Below are 21509 nucleotides of genomic sequence, written 5' to 3'. Positions count from 1 at the left end.
AAAATCACCCAGCAAATCCCACTACCTGAATAGCAAGCATCTTCCGATTCTCAGTGCACTCCTTACAAGTTTCACTTGAATTTGGGTTCAGTTTGGAGGGGGAAAGGAGGAAACAGGTACGAGTAGAAGCATATAAAGGATACCTAGGATACCTGGAAGTGTTGATGATTTCTGTGTAATGGTCTTGCGCACCAAAGGGAAAGGAATGATTAGGTAACACTGAAAAAATCAACCTTTACTTGGGGCTTTATCTAAAAATTACTGAAGTCACTTAGGTGAGTTCTGTTGCCTACAATGAGTTTTGTGCTAAGACCCAGATCTGCAGCATTGGACATGATAACCTATGGCACCCCTTCTGCAAGATCGTTACGAATTTATCATCATTTATTTTTGAAAGAAGAATGAGGAATGTCCCAATATCACTAGCAAAGCAATATTTGTTCGCTCTTTAACACGCACACGCACACATATACGTATACCACAAGAACAATGCTGATTGCTGACTTGATGCTCTTTGATGTGCGAACATATAAGACAATTGGAGACATTCCAATTATCTCCAGTTCAAAGTTAGGCCAAAATTAGAAGTAGTTATGAATAATGTATTATGTTTTAGTAGAAAAAGCAATGCTGAGCAGAATAAAGATGAAAGTTTAGCTTAGCTGTAAATACATGAAACAGGTAAGCAACACTGCTTCCTTAAACAGACATGTTGGAATTGCACACCCTCAGAAGTTCAATTAAAAAAAACTTATGTCAAAACAGAGTTTTGTGACAGATTATAAATTGCTTTCAAATGCACTTCGGATGTTTTCAGGATAATATTAGAAGCCTAACGTTTCTGTAAAACTTCCTCTAACTTCTTTATGAGGCTTTTTAGAAGAAATAACCACATCAAACCCCTTGTCATTTACCATAGTAGCCTAGAAGTTGGTTCCCAGTCAAAAGATGCACCTTGGAAGGTTCATTAACCAACACATAGGGCAATGCACTAGCTCCAATCCTTAAAGGGTGCTAAACACTTTATTTCAATTAATTTCAGAAAGTTTACCAATTTAATGAAAATCTAGCATTTTAAATTAAGAAATAAACAACTTCCAAGTAGTAATGCTTCTAGTTGGATTAGCTATTCTTGCTTGAATGTCTATATTATGTTCCAGATAAAGATGCCCAGTGGGTGTTTCAGCATTGTGTTATGTTCCTATAATTCTATTTTAGTTTGTAGAGTTTGTGAAAAAGATTGGATGTCAGATTATCATCATGATAGCGTAGATTGTAAGAATGAGAAGATACATGTGGCTACTTCTTCAGGTTTTGCACTCTTATCAGAGACATGTTTTCTATTCTCTACTTGTATTTTCATAGTTCTTTGTAATTGTGGGCAATCTGAAGTAAACCTTTCCAGCAAGGCAACAGCCAGCACTTGGGCACAGTACCTTGTTATTGACAGTTTTGACAAGAGCAACTGACAACAGGCCAGAGATGATTTTTCATGGTTTGTGCATGAAGTTATCTGTACTGTTATTTAGATGCCCTTGTTGAAATCCTGTGTTGCCTTCCTTCACTGACTTCAGTTTAAGTTCGCTAGTATTTTGCACACCATAAACATGAAGTGACTGTATAAAGCAATCCCATATTCTCTAGATTTTTAGTAGCAGTAAACAAGCTTTAGCAACAACAAAAAATTATACCACTCAATAGACTCACTCAGAACTACAAAACAATAAAGCACGCATTTCAACAAATTCATAGAACATCTGTTATAAAAGTTAATTAATGTACTAGCTATTATGAATTATCTTCTATATGATACAATGCTAGGACAATTCTAGGTTTTCATTTACTATAGAAAATAACTACCAATGAAAAACATTAGCATATACAGTGCTTTTCATCTTTCATTTTAAAATTACAGTTCCGTTTCCTAGAACCAACTGCTTCACTTGAACAAACCCTTCTTTACTTCAGCAGATGTAGGTTTGACTTCATCTACCAAAGGCATACAGCAGGATTGTGCTGAACTTACAAGAGAGACGTTTAAAATGCCAACACTTGAATGCCTCTATAGTCTCAAATTTCTCCTGCATCACCCAGTTTTTATGCCAGTGAGACAGCAGATCTGATACAAAACATGGAGGTAGGAACAATGTGATTTTTTTCCCTTTTTCTGGAGTGGTCTTGCATCAAAGTACAATATGACAAGAAATTCCTCAGCCTAACTTATCCCAGTGAGGCAATGCAGACTGGTGTTTAATCACGGAAGCATTTGGTCTATAATGTTTAATACAATGCTCATAATTATTCTTGGAACAACATAAAGTGATAGAATATAGTGTCTTCAGTTAGGTAGAGAACTATCCTGATTAACATATGCCTGTAACTCACTGATGTTGAACACACACAGACAATAAAGCATTTTTAAATCTCACTGACTAAAATTAGGCTAGACTTCATTAATGAATTTGAAAAGATAGTTATTTAAGCAACTTAATGCATTTGCAACACTTCATGTAAACCAAGTCATATTTTTTTCCTTCCAGATTAGGCTGCCTGCTTTCCTTTTAGTTAAATCTATAGCACAACTACATCCCAGTGGGATGTCTTGTAAATTTAGGATTTCTAGCTCATCTTTGCCACGCACATATCTTGTGGGAGCCACTAATGAGAAAAGAGGAAATTATAAAATGCTCATAAGGAATTAGTCTCCTACTCAAGAAAAAAAATTATCCGATTTGCAGTGAAAGTTCTCAAATTATCAATCAGTACCGCAACACAGTTAAGTCATTACTATTAAATGGCTGCATTTGAAGACAAGGCATTTTGAAATTCTTTTCCTATATATAGAACTTACAGAAATTTAAGCGTACTACCTGACCAAAACTCCCCTATAATTAGGAAAGTTAAGGGTATTAGGATTATGAATGGACTGCCCAGGAAATCTGCCATGACATGGAAGGCTTCTACTTTCAAAGCACCAGCTCAAACCTCACACAGAGAGTAGGTATCAGTTCAGGGGACATACTGGCACCAGGGAGAGGCAGGGAAACGGGGGAAAAAAACCTCAACCCTTTCACTCTTGCTATCCAAAGTAATTTATTATTTTATAATAAATAAATTTTTATAATTTTATTATTTTTAATTGTTATGTAACGTATGTAAAGCTCATGCTCATATACATACATACATAACATTTTACATTTTGCGTGTACAGTGATGCCAGTTTGTTTCGAAAGTTTACAGAGAGAAAACTAAATAACAGAGTTGACTATATTTTCCTGAACCAATGGAGGCCACTCTTCTGAACAACATTTAATAATTCTTTATTAAACTTATTTTTATTGCAGCCATTTCTTACAGATGGCTATCCGTTTCACAAACCCAGCCTGTATCACTCTACAGCTTCTCTCCTCAGATAAACCTACAATCTGGACCCATTTATATCTTGCCTAGCTCTGGAGAAAAAAAGTAGTTCAGAAGGCAGGAAATACAGGGAAAATAGCATCAACTATGACAGCTCTCTGAATTCTACAGAAATTACAGACCTCTGAGCTCTAGTTTCAAAATCTTTCGCCAACATGAATATTTATTTTAGGGAGTTTTGGCATCCCCGCATGAATGAAAATAATTATTTTTTTTTAAAAAGCAAACACAGATAAGTTTAAAAAAAGTCTCCAAACCTAAGCTAAAACAGGCCTTGCCCATTGCACGCACAGCTTTTGCGGACCAAGAACCTAGTCTAACAGGGAACAAAAGTGAGCACCAGAAGGAAAAAGCTTCCCCTGGGGAAACAATATCAGCTTCAAGTTTCCCACACGTTCATGCCTGGGGAATCCCCTTTGAAGTTTCTATCCGACGTGACATCTGTTTCACGCCACTGGAGCAAGGCAAACACCAGCAGAAAGGTGAAACTCAAACACATCACAACACAGGGCTCTTGAATTCACTATATTTCTTTTATACTGTTTGATTCTCCCTCTTCTGGTGAGAAGAGGGGGGAAGAATATAAATTGTAACATCTAAGTAAAATAATAAAACAGCATTCCTAAACAATCTTTAATATTGGTGCAATGAACTTGAAATAGGCAGAGAAAGGCTGACAAATATTATTATCCTACTCACATCAAAATAACTAAATATTAAAAAAAAAAAAGAAATTATTGAAATTTGGTATCCTATGATACAGCTAGCCTTCAGTCCTAAATGGCAAAGCCAAAAAGGTTCAAGGCGCACATTGTTTTTTCATCATCAGTTATTTGAATTTTGACTTGATCATTAAGTAGTGCAGGGAAAATAAAAGCTCTGGGAAGACACTAAATATTTATTTGTAGTTCACTTACATTTATGTCCTTACACAGATATTGTTGGGCCGAAGTAGCTCAGTCATGTCAATTCTTTGACTAATTTATGTCAAGATGCTTTAGCAAAACAGAAGACTAAGTAATTGTTCAGTTAATTTCACTAGCATACAGGTAGCTCACTAAAATTTATATGGTTTATATTTGTTTTTTTACTTTCAACACTTAGGCATATACAGCAGGGGACTTGTTCAGATTAGTCCTCAGCTTTATCCAGTACAAATCTGGCCATATAGGATCATCATATTTCAGTGTTTCATGTTCAATAGTTTACATTTTAATAGTCTGAGGCTGTGTCCTAGGATATATGATATGATAAATATGCATATATATGAGACAATATCCTATATTCTGTACTACTCAGCATCAATATGCATTTGTTTATTCACTATGCGATATGATAGTTTAAGTTCTTCCCGCACAGCTCAAACTATGCTGAAGCACACAGTAGCCAATAGTCTTATCTATACACACATTTCTAAGCAGGCTTGGGGGCTCATCCATCTGTTCGCTAGTTCTTGTTGTTCATCAAAATGCTTTCTTAAAAATAAATTAATTTCTGAATACTTAATTTGGTGACAACTTCTTGCTAAAAGTAAGCCATATTTAACTTTATTTTCTCAATAGATCTCCATATCTTTTACTCAAGATATTGCTAAGACTAGCATACCTTGATTCTACTTCAAATAAAGTCATTAGAATTAAACCAACAGCTGTTAACTGCCCTGTAAACCGAGTAGATTTTTAGCCCACTCTAAAACTTCCCTAATAATTGCTGCTAACTTCTTGGCTGTGTTGGCAAAAAAAATCCAAGCAATATATATGTACAGAAAGTTAATTACTTGCAGTAATTCAGGTAAGACAGATATATCACATGTTTAATAGAAATTTGTTTGTATACTAGTACAGCTGCAAATGAGCTCATCAGCCCAGCATTTCTCACCATCAGCTGTAAAATAAAATTTGTAAAACCAAAGAGATTGAAAACAGGAAAAAAAAAAAAAAGAAAATAAATGGATCCCATCACTGACCTCAATGAATTTCCCAAAATACCTGTGGGAATGCTAACTGTTGCTGTCATCGTTTCTGCTAAAGCAAACAGAAGGTTGACTAGTCAGACTGGCAATTTTGATCCGCTAATTGTGATGCCCTGAAGCTTATAATACTAAAAATAAACTTCTTTTGTTGAGCTGGTTAAAAGAAATAGCAACCCACGTGCATTTACAAAAATACCATATCAAGAAGATTGACATCAGCAGACATGAAGATTTTTCTTCCCCTGGGCACCAAATTGCTGATGTATGTACATGCTCCTTTCTTGGCATAATTGATTTTCACTTTCTGCATAGTGGCACATTCTTGGAATAGCTGGTGTCACAGCAAGCATGAATATGCAAGTGAAGGACATACTAGCTAGAATAAGACCAGAACTCCTTCGTCTTGAACCCAATTTAAAATAGAGTATCAGCTGCTTTTAAACATTCAGGTTAAAAAGACCGGAAATAAAATTAATAAAAAGAGTGCATATTACATTAACATACCTTTGTTCTTCTACATCATAGTCAAAATCAGGCCAAAACACAAGCATTAAAACTAGCTTTTTTTTATGCTTTTTCTGCCCTTTCTTGGAAAACAAGACATGAGAAACAGTGAGCAGACTATCATCTCCAGAAAACATATAACATGAATAAGAATGGAATAAATCTACAACTATAGTAGAAGCAGCTGTTCAACTACACCCTGATTGCCTAAATTGTCATTTATGCATGACAAGTTGTAGCAGCTCCTTTAAGCAGAGCAGGCTAAGCCAACTATCTTTCTCTGAGATCTTTTCCTTTCCATCGACTCTCTTACTAGCTCTCCTATGCATTTAAATGACCTGAGGTCCTCAGACCCCTGTAAGAGGTTTCTCTTACTTCATCATTGATTCAAAGGAGAAGTATCATCCCTTTTTATTTGCGTTTTTTTTTTTTTACCAAAGCAGATTCATCCACACCAATCAAGAATAAAATTACATCCATGATATCTTACAGTGTTGTTTCCTAACCGATGTACCTTGAATCTCAATTAGCAGGCAAGATAATTCCTAAAAGCTACAGAACTCTACCACCAGAGCATCTATGAAAACCAGGAACCAAACTTCTTCAGGCAGCTGTGCCAAAAAAAAACATTAAGATCTCAGTCACTAATTAACAGCCACACACTAGTATCATAGGCAACTTGTGTCAGATTATGTTAAATCTCCTATTTTGGCAAAGGCACAAAAAATGGGGATTAGCAGCATGTCCTCTCTAAATCCTGGGTAAGAGCTTTCCTTTCAGTCCAAGGGGGAGCTACAGGACTGAGCATCAGCGAAAAAATCAGCTTCACATTGCTCAGCAAACAGTTATTCTCAATAGTGACAGAGGGCTGACCTTAAACCAGTGAAATCATAGTTTGCTTCACAGGTACATAACTGAATTTTCACAACTAGTTTTCCCTTTCAGGTAGAACTGAAAACATAGTGATGAACCACATCTTAAGTTGTTGTATTTTCGGCTTGGTTTGCTCTGAAAATTGCTGGATATCTCAGGATTAGAGCTGGTCAAGACCTCTTCAGCAAAACATTTTAAAAATGGAAAATGCCATTTTCAAACTACAACATTCATTGGCTCTGACAAAATTATTATGTGGAAAGATTCATTGTGTCCCAGGTCAGAGAGAGAGAGACAAAGGCATAGTCAATAATAACCACAGACTGATGGTTACAATATTCAAGCTCACTTCAAGTCTCAAGCTTAAAAAGCTTTGCTTGGTTCAGAACCACGATTTTAAACTCTTTTCTCCCACTCCCATCTGCTGCCAAGTTATTAATGTGCCATCAAGTTATTCTGCAGCATGAATCTCTGCAATTTACAAAGTTTCAAATTCATCTAAAAGTGTTTTGAGAACAGCTTTCAAATCTTAAAATTTGTACGCAACAAGGAAATCTTGAACATCTGTGCAGCCCTACAAATAAGACTAAAATCTTAATGTTCCCTAAAGACATTTGCCCAAGGCTTTGAAGCTTTACCTACGTTCTACTGCTTAACGTATAAATTCTTACAAATGGTCCATACTAGCTTGTGTCCATGCAAAGGCCCCATCTGAGTGGGAGCTTTTGTACAGTTTAATGGCATTTCCTGGACAAATTTCTCATTTCATGTCCAGATAAAATGGTTCAGTCTACAACCAAGGCCATCAAAAAGCATTAATATAATACGCATTTTTAATTCACCATTCTTTTTCACGTTCCAGATGACAATATTAGGCTATATGCCTTAAAGCCTTCCAAAATGCAAGAACCAGAATATACTGTTATAACTATACTCGTAAAGGTGATGGGCATATAAAATAGTTTCTGGAATTGTACTGCTCTGTGGGTATAATGTACTACTGGAACAGAATATAACACACAAATACAGTAACCTTCCAAATCGTGGCCACTTTCAAGGCCCGTAGATCTCTGGGTAACAGTTCAGACGCAGCCTCAGAATAAGAAACAAGACCATACACTAAACCTGATTGTGCTTCAAAGACCAAAGCGATGTGTTACGTGCATCCTACTGCGTACATCAATGGGTGGGAATGGACAGATGAAGACTTGATCCCATTTTTTAATTTAATCAACACTATGAAGAGTGCCATACACAATTTAGTCTGCTTTCCATGCTGACTCCTTTGGTTTTGTACCTCTCTGCAGATACTGGCGCTTTAAATCACACTGATGTATTCTGTTAAATCAAAGCAAATATTAATAATAACCAGATCTGTGTGGAAGGTGACCAACAAGTGACTTGAGTAGTTTGACAATGAAAGCTCCAAAGACTGCATTTCTAGGAGAACCCCTTTATACTCGAGGTTACAGCCTCAGATCAGCATTAATAACATTTGTAATTACTTGCTTTTCTTAAGTACAGTTATATTTTAAATATACACACAGGCACATTTCAGTAAATTGTTTCCAAAATGCTGTTTTCTAAGACCAGTGAAAAACCCTGAAATTTCTTCTTCCCTGACCCGCACATCTAACTTTATAATCTTCACTCTCAAATTGATTTCTCCTTGACCTTCACCCATTTTCTTTGCTAATATTCCTTACTTTTGCCAAGTTATTGACAGCAACTTTCCAGTTAAGAGGAAGTGTCACTGTATTAGGAAATTATATTCAAACCGTACTAGGAAACACAGTAAAGCAAAAACTTAGTGTCCACATATAAAAACATACAAAGTAAGCCCAACAGTGTGAACACATCCTTATCAACATCTCACAGATGAATCCTGAGGCACAGTGAGATTAAACAGTCCAGCAAGTCTGTAGCACAAGCAGGAATAGAACCTAAATACTGCAAATGCCAATCCAGTTCATTGATCGTAAGATAATAGAACACGTTATACTGATGTTAGCCAGGATAAGAGAGGCTGAAGCAACCTTCAAGGTTGAGACAGTCATAGCATGACTGCTGCTGACTCACTCTGCAGCAAGATACTCCTCTGACCGGCTGGATTGAACCACAGCACTGTTGCCTCAAAAGCAAGCTACCGAACAAGTACAGGCTCTGCTGATTAAATTTGCTCTAGGGTCCACCCACGAGTAAAATGAGGCAATGCCTAATGAAAACGTCTTCAGAATGCAAACAATTTGTTGAGGAATAAAACTTACATAACTACAAAAACTATTAGACCTTAGAGACTTTCTATATCAACAGATTTCAACATTGAGAATATAGCTAGCTAAAGGTCATCGTCCACACTTTACAGAAAGAGAAATGGAAATAAAAGGATAACATGATTCATCTGCTACATGCTATATGAGCTGAATTTAGGTCTTGAGCTTCTCTGATTTATAAAAACTACCTTTCCAACAACATTGCAAGACTACACAACACAGCACCTCCAAAAATAAGCATCGCATATGCTAGAAAAGGAAAAAGAATCTATTTCCCTGAACTTGCATTCTCTAGCACACACCCCAATGTTTATATACACATACGTAGGTATGTATATAAACAAGAAATATGCACACGCCCCTTTGCGTATACATACCAAAAAAAAAAATCTAAACAGAACTTGCTGGACTGCAGAATGAAGTGTGGAAAAACACTTTGATATGGTGCCAATAAGTACAACATAAGAAACTGCAGAGAACAGGATAAGTCTCAGTCATTTGTCTATACATATATTACTTTGGATTTTATCCAGCTATGGCAAGAATCAGTTCCTATGGAATGTGTACTCTGAGGAAGAAGAGCAGTCCATCAGCTATTCTAAACCTAGGTAGAAACCCTAGGTGCCCTTCATGGTACTCACTGTAGGGTGGTAAGACAGGCCTTTGCCAATAGACCAGAGTATGTGACTCTCAGAGAAAAGAGAGCGTACCTAGCTAGCATAGTTTTCCTTAATTCCAGTAGAATGTTTCTAAATTCCTACATTTCTTAGTTCCAATGACAGGATAGATCTAATTTCTGATATCAAAAACCCCCAAACAAACAAAAAGATCATGGATTGTTTTTACAACAGATTGAATCTGTAACTAGAGCTTAATTAACTATGTATGTTTTGCTAAGATAAATGGATGTATACTTATACAAGTCTCAGCAAATGTTTGAGTAAGGTCAAAAAACAGGGTAGCATAGAAACAGAATGAGATCTGATACTTGTTTTTCACACATACTTATTTGCAGGCTTGCTGGTGCTATTCCTAGCTGTAAACGTTAGATGAGGTATGAAAAGGTGTTGAGACCCTTCAGAAAGAAATATTATCATATTTATTATACAACGTTAGCCTATGAATTCCCATCTCCGGCTTTCGATAACCTTTTATAAAAATCTTAAAGATCTTTGAATAAGACTTGACAAAACTCATCCCTCACTCTCCTCTAGCGTTACACGCTAACATCCTAACGTGGTACTGCAGCAGGTCAGAGCGCTGGATTCAAAGCTCATCCTGTCTGGGACTTCCTTGGTGTCCAAGGCAGGCAGCGTGCTGCAACTGATCTGCTACGCCACCTGCATGCTCTCAGTGTTGTGGAGTACCACTGACACATGGGAACGAGACTAAAAGCAAAGCAGGCTTGGCAAGGCAGAAAAGGACTGACTTCTCAGGCTGTTGTTTAAGAGAAAAAACGCATTTTAAATAAGGACAATAAACTCTATAGCAGATTTGGAAACCAAGGAGGAGTTTAGTAGGCAAGCAGTAAAGATGATGAGTAGCTACAAATCTTTTTAAAATTATTGTGTGTTTAGGATGGATGACAGTGCTTATCCTCAAATGGTGAGCAAGTGCAAATATATTCCTTATACTTTTGAGTATGTGCATGTTCCCAAATTCGTTTGCCCTGCCCACCTACCTAGACTAGCATGCTTACTTCCAAAAAGGCTTTTCCCACATTAATCACCATGGAAACCAGTGAAGCCTTCTGGTACATATTCAGAGCCATTAAATAGATAAGTTTAATAATTAAAATAAAATTAATGAATGCCCAAAGACAATGGGGCAAATACTAAACCATCCCAATCCAAATAAAGCGAGAAACAAGACGGGAGAAATATGCGTGGGAGAAGGCTGCAAAGGTGGCAACCCTCAGGTGCTGCTGGGTGCGGGTGAGGGAGTTTGTGGGGCGGCTGGATGTACCCACCGAGAGTTTCCACAGACGACCAGACAGACGCGCACCCAAGCCTGCGTATGGAACAACAGGGCTGGTCCCGCACCGGCCCTACGACCAGCCCAGAGCCGTCAGGTGGCTGGATCGGGCAGTGCCAAGAGAGACACAACTCCAGCAGAACGGAGGATAAAAACAACTATTAGCAGGGCGGGTTGGGCGGCATCCCACAGGGCTGCGGTAATTACGGCGGGTGCTACCACGCGTGCCGGCGTAAACAGCTCAACAGGGAGAATCACGGCCCGAGTCGGCCGCGCCAGCTGCCTGCTTCACGCCGTGCTGCGTCACGCGTGGGAGCTGCCGCTGGACAGGGGCGGCACAGCCCCCCGCCGCGTTGGGGTTGGGGAGGGGTCCCCACACACAGGTGAGGGGCTTTCAGAAATCCACGCGGCACTCAGGGTAGAAAAAGTGAGTGGTCTGAGTACTTCAGAACGTTTTTCTGGGGAAAAAACACCCCAAACCAAAAACCAATCCACCAAACGAGAAAAACCCACCAGAAAGATCAAGCGGGTTTTGGTTTGGTGGGTTTTTTTTTTTAAATAAAAGTACCTTTGAGACAAACGCCAGCGGTCAGACCGGCGTGAGCCCACCCCTGCTGAGAGGAACCAGGCGACAGCCCCGCGCGAGGCACAGGCGGCCGCCCCCACGCGCACAGCCACGGCGCGCGGCCCCTCCTCACTCACGCACACCCACGCCCCCGCGCCGTTGACTCGGCTCCTTTTGAACCGGCCACGCTCACGCTCAGCCAACAGGGCGCCGCGCTGGGCCCTGACGTCACGGGCGGCGGGAGCGGGGCCGGGCCGGCCGCGCCGGTCGGGCGGCAGCTCCGCCACGGGCGGGCAGAGCTGTCAGCCGCGGGGCCGCCGGCGCTGCCGCCCTTGCTCACGCGTATGTACACGTCGCCCAGGAAAATGAGGGTAAGCGCGTCGGGTCGGTCACTGCCGTCGTGACCCCCACCCGCCATCTCCGGGCACCACAGGGGGGAAGGGGGACAGCACGCGGCGGGGCAGAGCCACGGGGAGGCGGCTCGGCGTTACCAAGGGGTAAAACGCCGTCACGGTCAAAGGGACGGGTGGGTTTGCCTCGCAACGTCCCCTGCGCCGGAGCTCCGCTATGCCGCAGCTGGAGCCCGCCCCGCTGGGGTCCCGCCGAGGGGGGGTGGGGGGACACGGACGCCACCGCGGCCACCAGCGGCGGAGCGGGGGTGCTGCGGGCGGGGCCTGTCCGAGGCCACGGCGATGGCGGGCCGCCACCCCCGGCAGGGCGCAGGGGGCGGCAGGTGGTGCCTGAGGGCGCCGGCTGCGGCCCCCGCAGCGCTCCCCGCCCGCCCCCGAGGAGCCGGGGGCTTGCGAGTACCGTGTGGGTTACAGCGGCTGAGAGCGCCTGGCTGGTCGCGGGGGTATTAACTGCCCTCCCCGCGGCGGCTGCCCCCCCGCTCAGCGGCGGCACCCGGCGGCTCGGGTCCCTCGGAGCTGGCACCGCAGGGAGCAAGTGCTGGTGGCAGCAGCCAGCCCCACGGGGAGAGCCGGGGCTCGACTCCCGGCCTTTGCAGTCCGAGGCAGATTGTTACAGTCTGCACCCGAAAACGGTCTTTTTAAAAACTAAACTGATGCAATAATGAACGTCTTAAAGGAGTTTAAAACACCTGATAGCAAAAAACCACGGGACATAGTTCCTCCTACAGCATCTTCTCAGTGGGTGCTTAGTTGGTGGTAAACTTCCCTTAAAACCCTGTGCGACTTAGTAATTTTAGCCAGTAGTGCCCATCGCAGCCTGTCCAGCCTGAGAGAAGTAGCTTTCAGCTCTATTGCCATGGACCTTAAAAGGGAAAAAAACCAAATTACTGGCGGGTTACATAGTACGCATAGCAAAGCTGGCTGCTTCATCATGTGCTCCAGTGATTTGTCAGATTGTTGTGTACTGCAAAGCTTAGGCCTAACAGATAAATCTGTTAAATACTGAGTAACCTTGCTGCCTGGTTGTGCAGAATCATCATTTTTCATTTCTTTTGATATGCCATTAGAGTCAAATAAAACGGAAAATGCAGGATCTATGTCCTGAACTTCTGAAACTGAACTCCACTCCTCAGAGTGGTCTACAGGAAATTACACTTACCTTATATCTATATCATGTATGAATACATAAAAGATCTTCCAGTTAAAGCCACAAAACAGTTCTACTTATCAGCCTGATACATAAGTTAATACCTTGATGAACCGGTATTTTTGCCTTACCAACGTATCTAGCATTCATCTGAGCCTAAAAACAGAAAAATGTTTTTTATCCCAGGTTGTAAACATGAATGATCATTTGGAGAGTTTGAGAGGAAGAACGTGCCTTGCATTAGAAGCATTCAAAGTACAGTTTTGCTCTGCAATTGTTTCAAGTGCTACCTAAAAAAAATTTAAAAAAACCCTTATAGCATTTAAGGTTTTTAGTTCTGAAACTAGTTTTCAAAAAATTGCTAAAAAGAGGACTTATGTCCCTATGACAGGAGTGCAGTTAAAAACAGCTGTCAGTTTAAAACTACTGGTAATGGCTTAATCTGTTATCTACATAAGTGCTTTTCAGAGTGTGACATTATCATGTTTGTTTCATAAAGGGTGAGAGAGCAGTTAAAGAGTTAATGCTGCTGCCTTTTCACTTTGCCTTCTAAACAGTCTTTACCATTTCAGCAGCCAGGGGACTGATGCTAAAAAGTATTTTCAACCTTTATATACAGTAGCAGGACATTTTGTTTAGCCTTCTGTATGTATTCTGTATATACAGCTTAGTAGCCAGTTTAAAACAAACAAAAACCCCCACAGTTTACTCACAGTTAGTAACTACAGTATACTGATATAACTTGTGGCCAAGGGGAGGGAGGTGGAAACCCCAAACCTTCCTGTGTTGTCTGTGTTGTGACAGCAGGTTTGTTTCCTAAGCAAAAGTCTCCAAAGAGACTGTTATGAGAGTTGTATATTACAGGATATGTCACAGCATTCAGTTCCACTCAGTTATCTACGTGCTGAAGACACACTTCTGTTGAGACCTGGATTACATCTAGCTACAGAAGTGGTGAAGGATTTGTCATCACAAGTCAAGTATTTTGGCCAAAGATCTGACTTCAAAAATAGTAAAAAGAAAGGGGGACATTAAGGCATAGTATTTTTTGTTTATTTAGTAGAGCACTGTTTCAGTAATCTTTTAAATTGAGAAAACATTTTGCATTTTCATCCCTGTATAGTTTTATGCATAAAGAGCCAGGGGAAAACTGGGGAGAAAGGAGAAATCAAGTAGAAAGAAAAAAATTCTTATAGTTTCTGCATCTACAGCCTTAGTGACATAGTTTAAAGTGCATTTCAAACCCCAAAGCCAGCTTACAGATGCGTGACTGCTTGGATTCAGAACTTAGCACTAATGCTCAGGCTGCGTTCAGTCAAATGTGTAATTGTGTTTAATGTATGCCTCTATAAAACCCACACATAAGACATCCTGAAAGAAAGCTTAACCCTCTCTCTCCTTCCCCCCACTTCTGCAGGAAACTATGCCCCAGACGCCAATATTTTCCAGCATGCTTGGTTCCAGTTGTAGTGGACAAGTGCAGCCAGATATGGGAGAGAGGTGTGTGGACCCTGTTTATCAGGATGGAAACCTGGTTTCTGGATCACTGGAGGCCTTGATAGAGCACTTGGTGCCCACTATGGACTATTATCCAGACGTAAGTAGGCACTGAAGGTTTGTGGTTTTTTTTCTTCTCATGGTTTTCCAGCATTAGTATCTGGATTGTTTCTTCCTGAAGAAATTCTACCTCCATCTGATTCAAGATTAAGATGTAGGCTAACATGCATTTATTTTACTTGCAATACTCATTCACTAAAGATGTTGCTCAATGGGCACACTCTCCTTTCTGTTTTTAAATGAGGACACTTGTTAAAAAGATAGAGCCGTGTTGAACCCAAATGGGTGCCTTAAGAACCAATTAAAAGCAGCATTAGCCACAGAATTTTCAATCCCTGTAAGCTGCTTTAGCTCTAATGCAGCCAAGATGAACTACTAACCAGCTCCTACCTAGGGAAGCTGACCTGAAATCAGCGCTAGTATTTTTCTTAATTTTCTATGCATCTCCTAGTTAGGCCATCAGAAAAAAAATTTAAAAGTAGATTTTAATTAAAATGGTCTCTTTCTCAAGACATTTTAATAATGTAATGTAATACACTGTAATAATGTATGTTCCTGAGCCTGAAAATGATTTTGCCACTGATTAAGCATCCTCAGTGCAGCCCCCTGAAGTAAATACTACTTATAACTCCATGACATGCAGTAAGATTCTAAACCTAGGATATTATTAAGAGGTCACTTTATCACTTAAAATGACCCCTTGGACCCCTTAATGAAAGATGTTATTTAAACAACTTGCCAAAGATCGGAGAGGCTATATAGCATATATTCCATTTGAGCTCTGAAAAACCAGCAGCAGCTATGGCGGAAGCATCACAGCTCTTTGTAAAGACTAACAAGGGGGCAGGAAATTGCAATCACTATTAACTTCTATGTTGAACTTATAGCACAGCCCACTACCACAAACATTATCTTGTTGTGTGTTTCTCAGTTTTATTTGCAGAGAAGTTTTTACTGTGGTTTAATTTGCATAGAAGTTTTTACTGTGGTTTCACATCAGTCACAATAAAGTCCCTCCAAGGTCCCACATATACACCACCCATCTTCACAATTGCCATGCACAAAAAAAAGGGGCTCCCCATATCAAAATTCAGTGGGTATAAGCAGCAGAATTGCCAGCAATCACTATTAAAAAAAGCAAAACCAGGATGTTTTAATATTCCAGTTCAAAAGCAATCCTAAACCTTGCATTTGAATATGGCTAATGTACAATTGCATTGCCTTTGACAGATGCTGACTTAGTACCAAGTCCTTCATAAGACACAGAGGGATAACCATTGTTAGACCTTAAATTTCTGCTCGCTGCCCCCAAACACACATTGTAGAACAGATGCAGAAGACAGCAGCAGGTAGAACTGGTATAGTATACCAGTGGAGTAGCTTTTGGCTGCTGTAGTTAAGCCTTCCAAGGCATTGGTTCCTTGGTTTTTGAGTAATACTAGAATATAGTGACTTGCTGCTTGGACTTCTGCAATATCACTAAGTTTTTTAAGTAACTGCTAATGCACATCCCTTATTGTAACTTGTAACATAGGATCTATTTATAACATAGCCACTCTGAAAATGGTTCCATACAGTGAGCGTTACTGAAGGGGTCTACAGCTTATTTTGGAATGCTGCTAGTTTCCATGGTGCTATCCCATACTCAGTGCAAGCGAGCACTGCAAACCAAGCAGTCATGGACCCCACCCTGGGAGGCTGAAGTTTAAATAGACAGCAAGCTGACAGCTGAGAGATACAGCAGAAGCAAATCAAGGGAACTCCAAGGAAAGAGAGATGGAAAACAGCATTAAGCCAAATTCATCTCCTCTACAGCAGGACACATTCTTTTAGTTAAATCAGATCACCCAATTTAGCTGAAAGGATTAATTATAAAATGCATAGATAAATAAGCTTTGAACAACATAAAGAAGGAGCTGTATTTGAGTCATCTTCAAATCTAAGTTTTCTATTTCAGTTCAGTTGCATGTTTATAATTATTTTCATGCTCACTTTTATTTTTGTGAAATTTGCCACAGAGGGTTAGAGTGATAGCCATTTAGACTGACATCCTGTCAGAAGAGCAGCTAATACTGTATGTTCAAGAGAAAGGTATAAACACCTCTCAGTCTTACGTCTGTGGCTACACATGCCAGGAAAGGCAGCAAGGCATCACCAATTCATTTGCACCAAGAGGAGCTCTTGGTAACATTAGCAGAGATTACCTTAGTTTCAGAGTGACATATCTGTAAGTTGCAGTACTCATCCAAATTTTTGGATTAGTGCATCTGAGCACAATGCTTAGAAGGCATTCCTGCCAGTGTGGACACTAAGCTAACGATCACAGTAACCTTCCACACAGAAAAAAAACAAGGGGGTGGGGGAGAAAGCAAACACAGAGTATCTTTCTGTGCTGGTTACAGAGGTAAAACAAAAATGTATTTGCCATGTTGGCAGAACATGAGTCAGGCAAGGGAGGGCGGGAAAGATAAGGGCCTACATTTGTGTACTGCTCTTTTGAGCCTTGTTTGTGTACGGGGACTTGTTCAGCACATAGAAAAATGTATACTCATGAGACAGAGGAGTTCGGGAGGTTAGGAATGGAATGTACCAGTCTGCAACCCTTGTGCCCAAGCAAGAAAATGTTTCAAGAAAATATTTCACAAACAAGAAGTTCCAGAATGAGCAGTGAGCGCACAATTTTTTTTTTCCCCTCCTCGAGAAGACATCAGTGCATTCTTGGGTCAGAGAGTAACAATTCCTTCTTTAGTCTTGTGTGCTCACGCTCTCACTCTTTCTTTTAAATATAATTCAGCTCATCTCTTAGCAACAACTTTAGGCACTAAAGGAATCTGGCTTCTTACTCTATTGTAAAGCACAAGCCCCTTTTGTGTCAGCTTACGTTGTTCTAAGCACAAAAAGGAATTTTTTTTTTTTGCCTCTCCTCCCAAATACCTGTCACTTTTATAGGATAAGTGGAGCTTAACTTTCAATCTCAGAGCTTATGGAAGCAATTTTTTAATCATTCTTTGTCAAACCAGCTAGCTCCATAGCTAAATTTCCTTCTCCAAACCATGATTATGGGAGTGTTGATGAGAGTGTAGGTTTTTACACTGTTGTAATATTTAGTTTTTATCTGTACAGTAGTACAGGTGCAACAAATCACTGAAATCCTTGATCTAGATAAGGCATATGACATTAGTCATATTAAAATATTTTAAAATATTTCCTATCCAAAACAACTGTGTTCCTAACCCCTGAGACCTAGCACTAAGCTGAAGTGTATGGCTTAGTTCAGCTTGAATTTGCTTTATTGGATAGCTGGTGGCTACTAGCAGAGAGGCAAGGAGATGGAGATCAATACTGCTGTCAGACCTGTCAATTTCATTCTTAATTACAGTTACACCTTGTCTATGCCAGCATTTGCAATGAAAGTATCAAAAAAACCCCAGTTACATACCAATATATTACAAACCAGCATATCTTGATTGATCATAATGGAATGATTTTGTTTTCCCAAGTACTGAACTTGGTTTCAGTTAAGTGACTTAAAAAACGTTATAAAAATACAGCAGATGAGTTCCAGAGGTAGTAATAATTTGTTTCTTAAACCTAGTAGTCTAGTGTTGTCTGGTAAAGTATTGCATGGGTCCACTACAGATATTACAGATTACAGAGACATCAGCAAGCCCAAAATGGAGAGCATGCTTGTACATGGCCATGCATCTTCCTGCATCTTGCCAGTTCAGCACTTTTTTGAAAGTCATATAAACCATTATCAAAGAAACCAAATAAAAGCACAGGTCATCTGGGTCACACTTTTCTTGCAGTATAACAATAGGGAAATGATACTCTGAGTGGGCCTCTCTCAGAGTCACTCTGGATAAACGCTGTCCCACATGACACAAACTTCCAACAAGGAGACCAACACTAGAATTAGTACAAGAAGCAAAATTATATCTTTCCTTAAAAGAATGTGTTCCAGCTTATCAGAGCGAAGGTCACTGGCAGGACAGCGTGGCTTAAGTTGTGGTTCCCCACTGCTTACACATACAGGCATCTTTCAGACAGGCTCTGAACTCCCAAAATAAGAATGCAAGAAAGGGATAAAAGTATCAAAGTCCATAATTATTTTTTTTTAATTATTCCACATCTCTCTCAAATGCAAAATAGCATAAAAGTGAGGGATGCTTCATGTTTCCAGAACAAAAATTTTCACACAACCCAGTGACAGCTAACACACCCAACAGCTAAATTCCTTTCCCAGATAGTCCAGACTCACAGTTTTAAGTTCAGGGACAGCACCGATAGAAATGAACACAGAAGTTGGCTACAAAAAAATAACAGAAGATAACCAGGCATAGTTAAAAACACAAACAAAAAACTCCCAACCTTCCCCCCCCCCCCCAAATCTCACCACCCAACACTCTTTCTCATGCTTTCATTCTGAATGGGGAGTGTATCAGTTTAGGGATCCTTCTCATAAGAATAAAAGATCCGATGTTGTCCTGTAACACAACCAAGTCCCCTTTTGTGAATCAGGTTAGCTCTTCAGCCTAATTCATTGCCCATAAGACACCGCATACAGTACTGTAGATTTTTATGAAGTATTGCATGGGTCCACTACAGATATTACAGATTACAGAGACATCAGCAAGCCCAATAATGGAGACCATGCTTGTACATGGCCATGCGTCTTCCTGCATCTTTCCAGTGCAGCACTTTTTTGAAGATCATATAAAACAAAGCTGACACAATGTCATCAACTGTGTCCAGGTGTAAAAGCTAGACTGAATTTCTTTTTAAAATAAACAAACTTCAATTTTTTTGTCATTGTAAATGTAAAAAAGAACTCTGAAATTCTGAAGAGCGCCATAAAGAAAATACCAAACAGAATCCCAGTTTCTTAAATTTTCCCAATGTACGCTTGTGTGGGATGTTCGCAACCATGCCATCAAGAAGGGAGGCCATGCTGTCAGTGTCCTGTCACTAGCCTGGCCACCTGCTCCAAGTCACTGAGAGCCCAGTTGTTAGGTGGCCCCAGCTGCCCATCTTCTGTAGCCATCAGTGGAAGCACTACTCAAGAACCTGACCTAAACCATCCATCCAGTTAACCCTTCTCCTTCTCTCCTCATAAACAATAGACAAGGCAAAGACTACAGATTAACTCCAGCGTTTGATCGTACAGATTTAATGCTATTCCTAATTTAATACATGAACCCCAGCACTAATAAGAACCTCAAATCAGAATGAGCATTTTAAATGCCTCTGCTGTATCACACTCCACTTGGTTCTTTCATTAGTTTTTTCCACAAGCTCAGGACAGAATTAGATATTTAATAGGTATATGCTTAATCTATTATACTGTTCACTCACTCCTAGAACACTGTGACTTTTAGTTAATTTTATTTACTTTGTTAAAAAAAATACAGGGCACACTGAGCACTGAAGACATGGAAATATTTTTCATTAATAGCACGTTTTATTGTGATTAGAGAGAGAAACCCCATAACCTTTTTGGACTCTTAAAGATACCATTATTGTTTAACTACAAGTGTGTTTTGGAGACCAAGCCGAAGAATTTGGTAGGTAATAGTAGAGATGCCATATTTTAGACAGCTAGTCTTAAGTTTTTAGACATCTCAATTTAGTTGCCTCGTCCAAGGTGGCATATGGGCACATTGACTATATATATAACGTGCACTCTTGGCTGTGGTCTGCCAAATCACATTTCTAAAAACACAGTGTAAAGTAACAGTACACACTGCAAACATAAAAGTTAATTGAAATCCATTGTCAAGGAGATCCCCTACAATTTCCTAACTCCAAATTTTTTCCAAAAGCCTAAAGGAAAAACAGAAGTGCTTATGAGATGCTACTATCATTACTCAGGCAATTACATTCAAATACAGAAGCCAAGTTTCAAATGCTGAAGCAAGACTAGGGCACAAAGGCATTTGCATTTCATCTAAACTGTCCAGAGTATGATTTGGCATACAGTGCATTACAGCTTTTAAAATACAAGTGGAGAGGCTATTTCTAATAAGAAATAATAATTGTTGGCATTTATTAGCAGTGTTCATACTCAAAAGACTGAAACAGGCTGCAAATAAGTAAAGCTTAAAACTAAATTATTGTCATATGGCCACAATCTAAGCTAAAGCTTGTGTCAGTGATTGTGGGAAAAAGGATCAAAAAAACCCAAACACAAACCCTGCACAGCTGTGGTTTGGAATACACATGAAGCACTTTTGTGCAGCTCAATGAAAAAAAACAATCACTCTTAAAGAAACAAAGCAGCAAAAATAGTGGTCTTCAAGAGGCATAACACCCTACATGGGACATATTTCATTTGTCTTTTTGGTGAGCAATGACTAGTTAGGCATATCAAGTTTGGCATTTTAAAGGGAAATTGGGAATCTGAAAACACTGCAGTTAATACCTAGAGCATTTCCTTTTAACAGAGCTAGGAAAGACCACCACATCTCTGCAGACAGGAAAAATTACAAGAATTTAAATGAGAAAGGACAAACTATTCCATAAACCACAAATGTAACAAGGAAGACATTATTTATGCTAAAGTTATTCAACTTGTGGTTTTTTTTTCGTCTCCGCTTCCACAGAGGACTTACATCTTCACTTTCCTATTGAGCTCACGAGTCTTCATTCACCCACATGAGCTCCTGGCTAAAGTGGGGCAGATCTGCATTAAACAGAAGCAGCAGCTAGAAACTGGGACTGAGGCAGAAAAGGTAAATGAGCCATTATGTCCTTTGGTTACCTGTGCTACTGTCATTTATTTCCCATTCTTATGAAGCTAAATAGATTGATAAAG

General features: G+C 40.0%; 1 protein-coding gene across 4 annotated transcripts in view; it reads left to right on the top strand.

Annotated features, from left to right (window-relative positions):
- Positions 1-21509, top strand: part of RASGEF1A (RasGEF domain family member 1A) — a 170520-nt gene that overhangs the window by 130693 nt on the left and 18318 nt on the right. For 2 of the 4 annotated variants that reach the window (XM_075758670.1, XM_075758672.1), the window contains 2 exons: positions 14556-14735; positions 21298-21426. In XM_075758670.1, coding sequence (XP_075614785.1) covers positions 14556-14735; positions 21298-21426 — 309 coding nt within the window. Of the gene's footprint in view, positions 1-1968; positions 2138-11767; positions 11953-14555; positions 14736-21297; positions 21427-21509 lie in introns of those variants that run through there. The other 2 variants (XM_075758673.1, XM_075758671.1) reach the window with 2 other exon arrangements.

This window comes from Balearica regulorum, chromosome 7 (assembly GCF_011004875.1).
Source record: "Balearica regulorum gibbericeps isolate bBalReg1 chromosome 7, bBalReg1.pri, whole genome shotgun sequence".
NCBI classification, from domain to species: Eukaryota; Metazoa; Chordata; class Aves; order Gruiformes; family Gruidae; genus Balearica; species Balearica regulorum.
Note: the sequence above shows the minus strand (reverse complement) of the source record. Positions and strands in the feature narration are given on the sequence as shown.